Here is a 14,175-nt window from a genome sequence, read left to right on the forward strand (position 1 = left end):
TTGCTGAACTACACTTGTCCGTTAAACTTAATGTTTATATAAATTATAAACGCATTTATTGTTATACCTACACATGTACCATTCTAATCAGATAAAATAGTGGCCAGTTTCTTAGAAAACTGATGATGGCAACGGTGTAATCCTCGTGGAAATTGTGCATTCCATGCGTAATATTGTCAAACCATTTTTTCATCACGTTAAGCGTTTTAACAAAGACTCGTTGAATTAATTACACACAACTGTAAACGTTTTGTTTTATTCTCAAATGAGCATAAGTAAATGTGTAATCCGACAAACACTTCTGAATTTTAATGACAGCCATTTCCATATGCAACGTAACTATCCGGCAATGCTCGAATTTGTATGAAATAACATGAGAAATAAATGATGCTAGAGTTTGGTATGGGAAGGTATATAACCCGGAAATGTCCGGAAAACTCGGAATTCTTTTAGGTAAAACCCGGAAAAGGTAAAAATGGTTATAAATGCATTATTATTCGTCCGATATAAAGTATAATGGTACCGTTGGAAAGAAGAGCCTCCAAAGCTTTTAACGACACAAACATATTGTATGGCAGGGTCGGGGTCGGTCTGTAAATTGCGGTCAAAGTCCGTCTCCTTTTAGGTTTTTTTTTCGCACACAAAAAATGCCGAATGGAAAACCCGGAAAAGGTAAAAGTGGTTTAGAGGAAACAGTTTTATTAATTCGATATTAATTATAATGGTACCTTTGTAAAGAGGATCCTGATAAGTGCCTACGAATGATTTTGATGTATATCTTATATTGAGGGTAACTGTATATATGATGGCTTTTGATGTCGTGAGAGCAATTAGGAAACAAAAGCATGTGGTTTGACTATTTTCCCTCATGATCTTATTTCTGGAGTTAACTTATTATTTAATTAAAAACATGCGACGTTGTTTTTGTTTCATTTCATTGTGCCTTAGGAAGTTACAGTTATGTTGCTCTGTTGAACATACAACAATCGAGTAGTTGAATTGTGTAATCAAATTAAGCGTATTCTCTTTTATTGTAGTTTGATTGAAATTGTCATGCAATTAGGTTAATTAGTGTTTTGCTTTTGAAGTTTTTTTTTTGGCAAAGTGTAATGTTTCGGCGCCCTTAAACCGGGTCTAAACCTCAGGCTATGCGTTGCTTTGCATTGGCCATGTTGATGCGGTGAACCCAGTGTGTGTCGTGTTTTTTGTCTTGTGTCTAATTAAATTTCAATTGGCCACATGCCTAAAATGACCGGCCTTGTTTTGACGATACAATAATTTCCTGCAGATGCAACTTGATATTAACGTTATTTATAATTGATATTGGACTCGAATCTGTTAGTTCATCCATAATACACAATTATTAAACAGCGTACATTCATCAGTATACTTCCCTAAACGTAATATGAAGCGATGTATCTTATTAGAATTTTCAAAACCCTATTGTGTGTGTTTCCAAAATAATCGTACATTATGATAGTATGACGATATTTTGTACAATCCTGACAGACGCGTTAACTAATTATATTTGCGTAAATTACTTGTATTGCCCTCTTTTCGTTATTATTGATGAAAACACGGAGCTTCATATCACGTTCGGTTACCTCTAGCGCCACCTCTGTTTGGAGCTGTATTATTTTTTAAGTCAACTATACTTCGAAGATTGTACTTGTAACCGATAGAAAAATGAAGATAAGTAAGTTTATATGTCTTCGACGATATCACAAGTCCCTTAAATGTAACATGTGGAAAACAGCAATTAAGATTAAAGAAACCTCAGCTAATGTAATTTACGTCATGCACAACACGTGTAAAACATTGCCCAATAACCTGGGTATTTGTGCCGATGTCGTTTGAACCGATAACGAACACAACAACCTGTAATGATGGTTTAATGTACAATGAACAGGATTTGATGTGATTAAAAGATAATATATCCCTTTTCCGTATATACAAGAGAAATTGAGAAAAATAAGTTTCAGTCTCGTGAAAATGTGACATTTTATGTCGTGGGGACAAAGCGTATGAAGATCCTTATCGCGCAAGCATACCACCGCTTTAGTTTACATGAAATCGGTGGGGTTATCACAGGGGAGGGGCGGAGGCGGGCACAAATCTTGACCAAAGCGTGACCAAACGATCGTTATTTGGGCATTCATAACGTTGAAAATAAGTGAAACGAGTGTGGTGCTTTATGAAAATTTCGGTTTGGGGGACTCAAAAAATGTATTTGAAAATCTTAACAAGTATTATCAAAGTACGGAATCCGGATAGTGCCATTAATAATCTCGTCCTCCTTTCATTACGGGCGATAGAACAAGTAATATCAAGAAACATGATGGTTTTAATGACGTTTCTATGGTGTTTATTTTTTTTTTCAATAACAAATATGTGTCACTATGAGTTGTGTATTGGCTGCAGCGAATCTACCGTGTATCTCATTTCTGGAGAAGATCCTATCAGCAGCTAGGCCAGTGTTGACCAATTCACAATGAATTAACTAATAAGGATCTTGTGTATTCATTTTTGATACAGTGTATTCATGGCTCAAATCTCATTATTGTTGGTATGACACACCGTACTTTGTACGACTAAACAATGCAAATGACAATAAATCCAGAAACAGAAACTTAAGTGAAATGGCGAGTTGATACGGATTAAACTGTATATAGTTCAATATAAGTATTTACAAATATACACAATCGATCTTTAAAAAAATAACATGTTTTTGTTTTTATTTCGTAGTATTGTTCTGATATTCTAGATGTGTTTAGATCATCATATTTGCCAAACATTTACAGGGATATTTTTATGATATAATAGAATAACATTATCCCTTACAAGCGGGTTTTTAAATTGCCTCGATCATAATTACATTCTCAACCTTATTCAACATATAAATTATTGTGTTCTTTATTAATAAGGAAACATACATGCATTCCTAAATGAAAACTTTATTTTTAATATACTTTCTGTTTTTGACGCTAATAGCCGTTTTACTGCGACAGTGAATTGTTAGCATGAATTAGCTTTACACATAAGCATATAGCCTCTGTATGATGGAATTAGGTAGAGTCCGACAGATTCCTGTACAATTGAGGTTAATAGAGGCAAATATAAGAAGGGCCAGAACTTCCTAAATAATAGGCAATATATAACTTCCGGCATTAACGTACAACTGCATGTCTCCCTGAAGAATGTCCATGAGTATAAATGAAAATCCATTGAAATAATAAGAGGAGATGCGTTCACAAGAAAGTATTCTTATACTAAGTATATTGAAAAAACAATGCAAGGGTCATTATTTCAGTTTAACGGTAAGCGATATTTAAATGTCAGAATAAAAGACGGGAGAGCTTTTGTCCGCCCCTATGAAATTGACGGGAGGGTTTTTATCCGGGTGCCTTATATCCCTATTATATGCATGTAAAGTGAAAATGTCGAAAGAAAAGCGTGTTGCACGAAAATCGACTTTAAATACTTCAAACTTAATTTTAGGGTCGGCGAGAAAAAAAAACGTAGGGTCGGGTTACCGGAAACAATTTTACGCTTTAAAACTGTACCTTTAAAACAGAAAATGTCATAATTTTGGTAGGGAAATCAAACAACTTATACAAACCTACGGCGCACATCTTATATTGAAAAAATACTTTTGCATATTTTAGGAACGTCATAAATTTTCCTTCACAACGATATTATTTTAATTCAAGTCGGTAGAAAATATTGCTTTTATAATTACTTTTATCTTTTCCGAATTTTACGCAAAACATAATTAGGCATTAGAAATCATAAAACTTTACCAACTTAGGACGCTAACAAGAGTGCTAATTTGATATTGTAAAACATTATTGTTGCATGTTTTACAAATCTTAGAGGGCCTATCTACTAGGATACCATTATAATATGGAAAAAATAATATAGCTTTTATAATCACTTAAACATAGGTTTTCCTTAAATGTCGGTATCTCTGTTTTTTGTATTATATATCCTGAAATGCGCATTTTTTAGCTGATTTGTTTGGTATAATTATCATGACGCTATGTTAAAAAATTAAAATTTTATTAAGAAAACATGTACATCACATGCGCAATTTTCTGGATGGACGGACTTTTTGACGTTACGTTATAGCATATTTTGATAATAACATGATTATAATATTGACACATCCTTTAAATGTTATTAACCTATACAATTACAACTATTAATGTAACACTTGATCAATATCAAATTTCGTATTTTGCATGGTTTGTTTTTGAATACACGTTTAAAAACAACAAATAAAATAAGTTGTAAATAAAATTAGTTTAACAAAAGACAAACACATACCATATCTCCAGGTTATTTTCAAAACTGTGTTGACGGCCATTACTACGAAAGTTTTTAAATGAAATAACGAAATAAATCATGAACTTCTTCCATTTAGCTTTTGTTTTGACAGTTTTATTATCTTATATTGATTCAAACCGAGTTATACATGAACAGCACATTCGTCTTTAAATACTACTTGTATGTATACGCTGCCCTGTATCTTTTTGAGCAACAGTATTTAAAAGTATTTTATTAAAATAATAGACTTGCAAAACCAGCATAGTTGTTGATAACCTGTCATCAGGCTAACGGAGTTCACATTTTGCAAATGCATTTTGTGTTTTGACCTTTTTGGTCAGTCATCCTGGTTATTCACAATATCATGAGGCGTTTATGACACAAAGGTTGCATTATATCAAACCATTCAGAACAGTAGTATTTTGTTATAACGTATTGGGTTGCTGGTTACATGGTTAACACGTACTACAGTAATTTTAAAATGGTATCAACGCCATTGATAAGACATGAAGCATTAGGAAGACTAGCAAGCACTGATTAACAAAGTATAAAAATGAAGTGTCTTGAAACATTACACGTTTATATTTTATATTTGCGTACACAACCGGATTTATAAGCGGAATATTGTGAGTAAAACGCCGAAATATATTGCTGACATAATTAGTTTGTTTACCAAATACCTCCGCTAAATATTTACGCCATTGCTTTCGGATTGGCCAAACGCGTCCAATTGTGTCGTATCATATGATCAATTGTTCAAGTTATCTTCTTTGTGAGGGAAAACCATTTTCTTTCCTGTTTACGTCTAGTTTGGTGTTTATTCTCAATATAATCTTCCGGTCTTTACATCCATGCCAGTTGGATTTGAATGAATTTTCTTCCTGTTCAATTGTGTCGTATCATATGATCAATTGTTCAAGTTTTCTTCTTTGTCAGGGAAAACTATTTTTCCTGTTTACGTGTTATTTGGTGTTTTATCTCAAAATAATATTCCGGTCTTTACATCCATGTCAGTTGAATTTGAATGAACTTTCCTCCTGTCTTGTTTAGTTTCCGGTTTGAATTATAAAATTGGAAAACCGATCAAGCACACGCGAGGAAGTTGTACTTCAGGAAGTAGTGTGATTTTGCTGTAAATGTATAATATTGCCTCATAAGCTCACCTGAAAATACGTCATGATGTTATAAGTCAGTCGTAATTGTATGTAGTGAGGTCTACCATTCAACTCGATTAAAACCACAGCGGTGTTTTATAACAGTATTTCAATATATAATTTTCATTTTTGCAGATGAAATAAGCCAGAAAATGTAATGTTCAAATTATACATTATATATATGTGTTTTATACTTAATGACTATTTTACCGTCTTTGTTCAACTTTAATATAAATTGTAGTTGATTCAAACTGAACACTTCACCCAATCAACGGAACTGTACGTAATCCAACTCGGCTTTCGGCTTTTCACGTCCCAACGTCCCAAATTTGTGAGTCTAGAAATTAAGTAAGGTAGGAGCGATGTGACATACTCTGGGTTTTCCGGACATTTCCGGGTTTTATACCTCCCCTTTGGTATTAATAATGCAATTTTAAATTTAAGACGAACGTTCAACATTTAGATACGGAATGAACGAGCAAACCAGTCTGTACACTGCCTATTAAACAGACGGGCCGAATGTTGAAAATGCTGCATGCTAGCCTCCTGGTCTCTTATCATGCTTATAGAATAAGCGAGACCACTGTGCAGGAGAGTGCCGATATTTTAGCTTGATTGCTCCGCAAATAGCACTGACAATGTTATCGGGTGTCAACATCCGGTTTTGTAAAACTTAATAACGGCTTTAATACAATCTATTTTTTTTTGTATTTCTCAACCCGACTTGTTGTCCACGGACAACTTAATTGAAAAAAGTCAGTTGCCCGGACAAGCAAATGTACGACTCGGGCAACTCGGACATTTGATTTCGCCACCCCTGCTCTGGCCCTCTTGTTTTTCAGTACATATCAGTCACTGTGGATATTTCTTTATTTAAAGAACATGGAAAGACACTTCACTTTTCACAATCCTGTCTTGAGATGATCCTAAGAATGATTGTGTCCATGACACTCTTTTTTTTCAGAGCAATTGTCCATCAAGTTCTATGTCAGATCAAAATTGGCCACCCAACTTAAGAGGCAATATTTTTCCAAGTATGTCTTTGTTGTCCAAATTTTCCCGAAAGTATGTTTCGTGAGTATTATATGACTGGCCTACAGTTTCTCAGGTGAGAATTAAAGGATCTGCATGGTTCTCTTGTTTTATTTCAGGTAATCAAACAAATTGAAGTGGCCAAACAGGGAGGAAAGTGTGAAGAAATAACAAATTCAGAAAGTCCTGGATGCACCATTCTGTAAATGAGACTGACAAATGTTACAATGTCTTAAAATTGAACACATCTTCGTCTATAGTTGTCAAGCAAATGATGAAATTTAGATAAAATTTTCGTCTTTATTTCTGATAAATTTTTGTTCAACTATGGTAGAAGATTTGATTTGATTTAAGATATTTTCTTAAAAGGACATACATGTTGTATTTAATTACGATTTTTATATGTTAATATTATTTATACTATTCCTTTGTACATGTATTTGCTGTATTTGTGTCTTCGTTAATGCATACATGCGTCTTCTGGAAGATTCCATGAAGGAGAAATTGAAAGTTCAAATCACTTTTCTTAAAAATGTTTTTGGGTATATTATTACAAAATCATTTTATACTAATGTGAATTGTATATTTTGAGAACATTGTTTATGCTCAAGAAAATCTAATTATGTTTATTTTATTGTATGAGTATCTGAGTATTGTGAACTGTTTTATAATACATCTTTGTATGAATTACACATAGTTTTGTTTGATATTTGGGTATAAAAAGGTGCAAGAAAAACAAGTTGAAGTTTTGGAAGGTATGTTCAGTGCTGGATCACCCATGTGGCTTAGTCCTAGGGAATATAGTTGCAGTGCTGTATCACCTTTGTGACTGTGTCCTGGGAATTATAGGGGAAGTGCTGGAACACCTATGTGACTTTGTTATGAGCATATAGGGGCAGTTCTGGAACGCTCATGTGTGTTTCCTGGGCAATATATGAGCAGTGCTTGAACATACGTGTGACTGAGTCCTGGGGAATGTAGGGGCAGTGCTGGAACGCCCATGTGGCTGTGTTCAGGGAAATGTATCAACAGTTCTGGAACACACATTTGGCAGAGACTCTGAGTCCTGGTGAATGTAGGTCCAGTGCTTGAACACCCATATGACTTGAATCCTGGGGGATATAGGTGCAGTGCTTGAACACCCATATGACTTGAGTCCTGGGGGATGTAGGTGCAGTGCTTGAACACCCATATGACTTGAGTCCTGGGGGATGTAGGTGCAGTGCTTGAACACCCATATGACCGAGTCCTGGGGAATATAGTTGCAGTGCTTGAACACCCATATGACATAGTCCTGGTGAATGTAGGTGCAGTGCTTTAACAATCATGTGACTGAGTCCTGGGGGATGTAGGTGCAGTGCTTGAACACCAATGTGACTGAGTTCTGGGGGATGTAGGTGCAGTGATTGAACATCCATGTGACTGAGTCCTGGGGGATGTAGGTGCAGCGCTTGAACTTCTGTTTGACTGAGTCCTGTTGAACATAGGTGCCGTGCTTTAACACCCATTTGACTAAGTCCTGGGGGATGTAGGTGCATTGCTTGAACTTCCATATGACTGAGTCCTGGTGAATGTAGGTGCAGTGCTTGGACTCCTGTTTGACTGAGTCCTGGTGAATGTAGGTGCAGTGCTTGAACACCCATATGACTGAGTCCCAGGGGATGTAGGTGCAGTGCTTGAACACCCGTATGACCGAGTCCTGGTGAACGTAGGTGCAGTGCTTGAACACCCATATGACTGAGTCCTGGGGGATGTAGGTGCAGTGCTTGAACACCCATATGACTGAGTCCCAGGGGATGTAGGTGCAGTGCTTGAACACCCGTATGACCGAGTCCTGGTGAACGTAGGTGCAGTGCTTGAACACCCATATGACTGAGTCCTGGGGGGTGTAGGTGCAGTGCTTGAACATCCATGTGACTGAGTCCTGGGGGATGTAGGTGCAGTGTTTGAACTCCCATATGACTGAGTTCTGGGGTATGTAGGTGCAGTGCTTGAATACACACGTGACTGAGTCCTGGGGGGATGTAGGTGCAGTGCAGGAACACTTATGTGACTGAGTCCTGGGGAATATAGGTGCAGTGCTTGAACACCCATGTGACTTTTTGAGTCCTGGGGGATGTAGGTGCAGTGCTTGAACACCCATGTGACTGAGTACTGGGGGATGTAGGTGCAGTGCTGGAACACACATGTGTCTGTGTCCTGGGATACATAAATGTAACTGTTTGGGAAATGTAGGGGCACTGCTGGATTACCCATGTAACTGTGTCCTGGGGAATATATGGGCAGTGCTGGAAGACCCATGTGGCCTCTTGTCAAACCGAACTCACAAGAGGGGTCACAAACTTAATATCGACATTGATAGTAACGTAACTTAAACAATATGCTTTGAACAATATTTCGATGGTGAGCGTGACCCTCGTTTTTTGTTTTGAGTTTTTAGCTCGGCTGTTTTCAAACTCGAGATATTGTCATAGCCTGCTTGTCGTCCGCCGTAGGCGTCATGCTAAAACTTTAACATTGGCTCTAAAACCAAAGTGCTTTCACCTACAATTGAAACTTCATATGTAGCTGCACCTTGATAAGTTCTACACGCCACACCCATTTTTTGAGTCACTAGGTCAAGGTCACTGTGACCTCAAATAAAATCTTCTGACAAGCTTTCATTTATTCAAAACTGCACCCGCAGCCGAGCGTTGGCACCCGTTATGCAGTGCTCTTGTTAATGTTTGTTGTAAATGACCGGTGAAACATGGTGTAACTTTTTCATCCATTCCTTGTGCAGAACTTACTAACAACTGTTAGTCTCAAATGTCTTCTTCGCCCGATATGTTTGAAGGAGATTCAAGAGTATTTGATCCGAGATGTTTTCTTAATATCGACAAAATACTACGGGGTAAAAAATACAACCTTTATTATTTAAAGCCAATTGTTATTTAATTAGTCAAACGCCAATTTACTTTGTAAAGACATTTGCTGTTTATAGTATTCGTATATAAAGTAGGTTTGGTGGTCGCGTTGACAATCTTTAAGCGTTATAGTGTATTCATTACATTTCTTGATTAAGAAATATATATTGTTCAAAGGCTTAGACAACGAGTTTCACAGTCCATTCCTATAGATATTTACATCCTGCACGTAATGCACATCTAGCACAGAGGCAGCTGATTCGCTATGATATATTTGTTATTTTACATATATTTCGCTTTACACGTAAACAATACGAGGGCATGCTAGAAGTGTGCCAAAATGACCTTAGATCACTAGTCGTATGGATTATTTTCATATGGAGAGAAAATATTTTTTTTTTTGATTTTACACGTGATAACTAATGGGTATTATTTCACACAAATGAAGAACTACGCGCCTTTATATCAAAAATGGGAAACGTAAAGTCGACCTCACTCAGTCATAAAGTTCAGTAGATGGTGTTCATATTCAGCTAAGTCTAAGTGTCATGCAATAGCAAACGCACGTTTAAGCACTCACACATATCATGCAATTATGATATGATTTTATGTTTGCAATCATCGGCATAACGACGTGTATAATGGCATATTTGAATATAGCACGCAGGTTGTTTTCTTACAAATTTATCAATATTGCATATGGTGTATATGCTTTTCTTTTTTAAAAATATTATAATTCAAATAGGTATAAGATTTCACTCAAATAGACCGACATATTTATTGCTTCTAGTGGTTAAAACCATTATGTTATTTTAATGATAAGGACTTAATGTATTTATTCAAAAAAAGTATGTATAATACATTTTTCAGCCGCTCTGCATATTAAGTCAAGCATTAAGTAATTTGGACACAATATGAACATTTGATAACATATTAAAGCATTGGTTATGAAACTAATAAAAAATAATAAAGCTATGAAACTGCAATAAACGAACTGGAATTAACAAAATGATGTATGTACAATCATTTAATTCGCTATTCATGCTATTATTATGCATAGTTCTGTGTTATTGCCCTCGTCGAAAAATTTATTAATACGGTCAGAATTATTCTGATGAAATGTATAAGTTTAGGCAATTGCTTAATGTAAGCGTATCTTGTAAACATACATATATTCAAATGATGTGCATATTTTTATAACATGTTATTAAGAATAAATTGCAAACAGTATTTTATTGACAAATAACACTTATGCACAAATATAAACGAATAGGGCGTACTTGATGACCTTATATTTAAATGTTTTTATCAAAAATATTATTTATCAATATTTCCATGTACATAACCTGATAAATAATACCTTTTATGTTCCAAACATCAAAGTACACGTGTAAATATAGAATATGAACACAATCGTACAGACTGAGAGATAATAGTTTTGTATCGAAAGTGGCAACTTGATAAATCAAGCATGTATCAATAGATCAGTATAACTCATGTCGGGGCGTAGAGCTCCTTATGCTGCTACGCAATGTAAATCCTGTTTCCCTATTATGCCTATGACCTTAAAGGCTAAAACGTCCAAATGATGTTTGTCTTGTTGGCGTATGGTCCATGGAGTTTTTGATGCTACAAATAACACATTTTAAAACGATCATTGTCAGTCCCTATTCAAGTTTCAAATGTATGTAGTTGTTTTAATTGTAATATTTCGATTTATTGTTCTAGGAAGACAGCAATTGCAACTAAAATGATAAGGATATAAAGATATTGCGATCCAGATTGTTATCTTTTGTAAGCTCTTTGTTAGAATGTTTTGATTATATCTTGTATTGATTCAAATTAATTATGGTTACTTTAATATAATCTTATTTATTGATACAGAACTGAATCAATCAGTGATACTGAACGGGGGTACATTAATTATAAACACTGTAAGTATAACAAACGAAACAAAGTTAGATTATTTGTTTTATTGATAACATTGTTGCATGGCGTCCGGTGGGGGGGGGGGGGGGTCTTTTTCCTTATATTTATATAGTACAAAAGCTTGTGAACACTCTAGAAGTCACATTTTTTGCCTAATCATCATGAAATTTGGTCAAAACATTGGTTATGTGGATATCTCAGACGAGTTCGAAAATGGCTGTGATCATTTGAAAAACATGGTCGCCAGGGGGTGGGCCAGTTTTCTCTATATGTATATAGTGAAAACATGTGAACAGTCTATAAGACACATTTTTTGCCAAATCTTTATGAAATTTGGTCAGCACATTTGTTTCCTTGATACAGCGGTTGAGTTCAAATCGGTAAAAAAACATGGCCACCAGGGGGGAGGGTCTTTTTCCTTATATTTATATAGTAAAAAAAGCTTGTGAACATTCTAGAAGTCACATTTATTGTCCAATCATCATGAAACTTGGTCAAAACATTGGTTTTATGAATATCTTGTAATGAGATCTAGGAAGAGTTCCTTTATGGTTGTGGTCTGTTGAAAAACATGGCTTTAAATGGCTTTATAATGTAACCTTGTTTACACCCTACTAAGAAATTACCAATGTACACTTTGAATGAAATTTATGCATATTATGATATTCATGATTTCCATGCATTCATCTGAATATTAATTCTGCCGATAAGATATACAGTGAAATTGCCATTTTTAGCTCACCTGAGCACAAAGTGCAGGGGCAGTTTTCTCTCTATATATTATATAGTGAAAACATGTGAACACTGTAGAAGTCACATTTTTGGTCCAATCTTCAAGAAATTTGGTCAGAACATGTGTTTTCTGGATAGGTTGAGTTCGAAAATGGTTCGGATCGGTAAAAAAACATGGCCGCCAGGGGGGGGGGGTAATAGTATCCTTATATTTATATTGTACAAAAAGCTTGTGAACACTCTAGAAGTCACTTTTTTTTGCCTAATCATCATAATTTTTTTTTCAAGCATCGATTTTTTAAGATATCTCGGACGAGTTCGAAAATGGTCATGATGGGTGGAAAAACATGGCCGCCAGGGGTGGAGCAGTTTTCTGTATATGTATATAGTGAAAAGATGTGAACATTCTAGAAGACATATTTTTTGCCCAATCTTAATGAAATTTGATTAGAACATTTGTTTCTTGAATACGAAAGTTGAGTTTAATAATGGTTTTGATCGGTAAAAAAACATGGCCGATGGGGGGGGGGTCTTTTTCCTTATATTTATATAGTGAAAAAGCTTGTGAACACTCTAGTTTCCTGATTTTCTGGCAGTTTTGTCTGAGCTTTCCTTTGTGACATAGTCATCGACACGTCTAATCAATCTGGCTATTTGATGATTTAAGTACTTTCCTTTCACATTTCGGTTGAATGAACAATGTACATAAAAGTACTAGTGATGGCTAGGTCGAACTGAAAGTCTAATGTTGATATTGTTTTGATACTGAGTACTGTACATATAATTATCACTCAAATGCAGAGACTTAGATTTCTGTTTAGTAAACATAATACATACGTTACAGCACTTGATGGCTAGGTAGAGCTGAAATTCTTATGTTGTTTTATGTTTGAATAATTGATCTTGCATATTTCTGTTTAAAAAAGCAATGTACATAAAACACTTGATGGCATCTTATGCATCAATTACAATGTACTAATTTCTGAACATAGATTTTTTTGTGATATATGAAAATTTGAAATTGAGAATAATAACTGTACATGAAAACTCACTAAGATATTCTAACTGGACATATACGTCTCTTCATTAATTCATAATGGTTTGGAACGGTAAAAAAACATGGCGGAGAAATACGCTTATTTGTGCATATTACAATATTGTTAAACGAGCAAATGTACATTTTGAGCTCACCTGAGCACAACGTGCTCATGGTGAGCTTTTGTGATCGCCTTTTGTCCGTCGTCTGTCGTGCGTCGTCAACATTTTGCCTTGTGAACACTCTAGAGGCCACATTCATTGTCTGATATTCATGAAACTTGGTCAGAACATTTGACCCATTGATACCTCGACTGAGTTCGAAACTGGGTCATGCTGGATCAAAAACTAGGCAACTAGGTCAAATAAAAGAAAAAAACTTGTGAACACTGTAGAAGTCACATTTGATGCCCAATCTTCATGTAACTTCGTCAAAATGTTTGTCTAAATGATATGTTGGTTGAGTTCAAAAATGGTTCTGGTCCGTTGAAAAACATGGCCGCCAGGGGGCGGGGCAGTATTCCTAATATGGCTATAGAGAAACCTTGTGAACACTCTAGAAGTCACAATTTTTGCCCAATCATCATGAAACTTGGTCAAAACACTGGTTTGATTGATATCTCTGACGAGTTCGAAAATGGTACAGATCGATGAAAAAACATGGCCGTCAGGGGGCGGGGCAGTTTTCTCTATATGTATATAGTGAAAACATGTGAACCCTCTAGAAGTCACATTTTTGGTCCAATGTTCATGAAATTTGGTCAAAACATGTGTTTTCTGGATATGACGGTTGAGTTCGAAAATGGTTTAGATAGGTAAAAAAGCATGGCCGCTGGAGGGGGGGCATTTTCCTTATATTTATATAGTAAAGCAGGTTGTGAATACTCTAGTTTAGCATGTCAAGGGAAGTAACTGCAAAATGGCTTTTGAAAAATTATGTTGAATTGACAGAGTTGTCCCTCCTTTTTTCAAGAACAAGACGATTAAGTGTTTTAATTATAAATGATAGTTTTACATTCTGGAAGATAGCAAACTTTTGAATATGTTTTTTATTGTTTTAT

General features: G+C 35.5%; 1 protein-coding gene across 1 annotated transcript in view; it reads left to right on the forward strand.

The window, feature by feature from the left end:
* The window catches only part of LOC127879391 (migration and invasion enhancer 1-like), a 115,029-nt gene extending 107,827 nt beyond the window's left edge, over window positions 1-7,202 (forward strand). The window contains exon 5 of the mRNA XM_052426175.1: window positions 6,632-7,202. Within this exon, the coding sequence (XP_052282135.1) occupies window positions 6,632-6,718 (87 nt within the window). The 3' untranslated portion in view covers window positions 6,719-7,202. The remainder of the gene's footprint in view (window positions 1-6,631) is intronic.
* Window positions 7,203-14,175: the final 6,973 nt, after the last annotated feature.

The sequence above is a fragment of the Dreissena polymorpha genome, chromosome 4 (assembly GCF_020536995.1).
Source record: "Dreissena polymorpha isolate Duluth1 chromosome 4, UMN_Dpol_1.0, whole genome shotgun sequence".
Lineage (NCBI taxonomy): Eukaryota > Metazoa > Mollusca > Bivalvia > Myida > Dreissenidae > Dreissena > Dreissena polymorpha.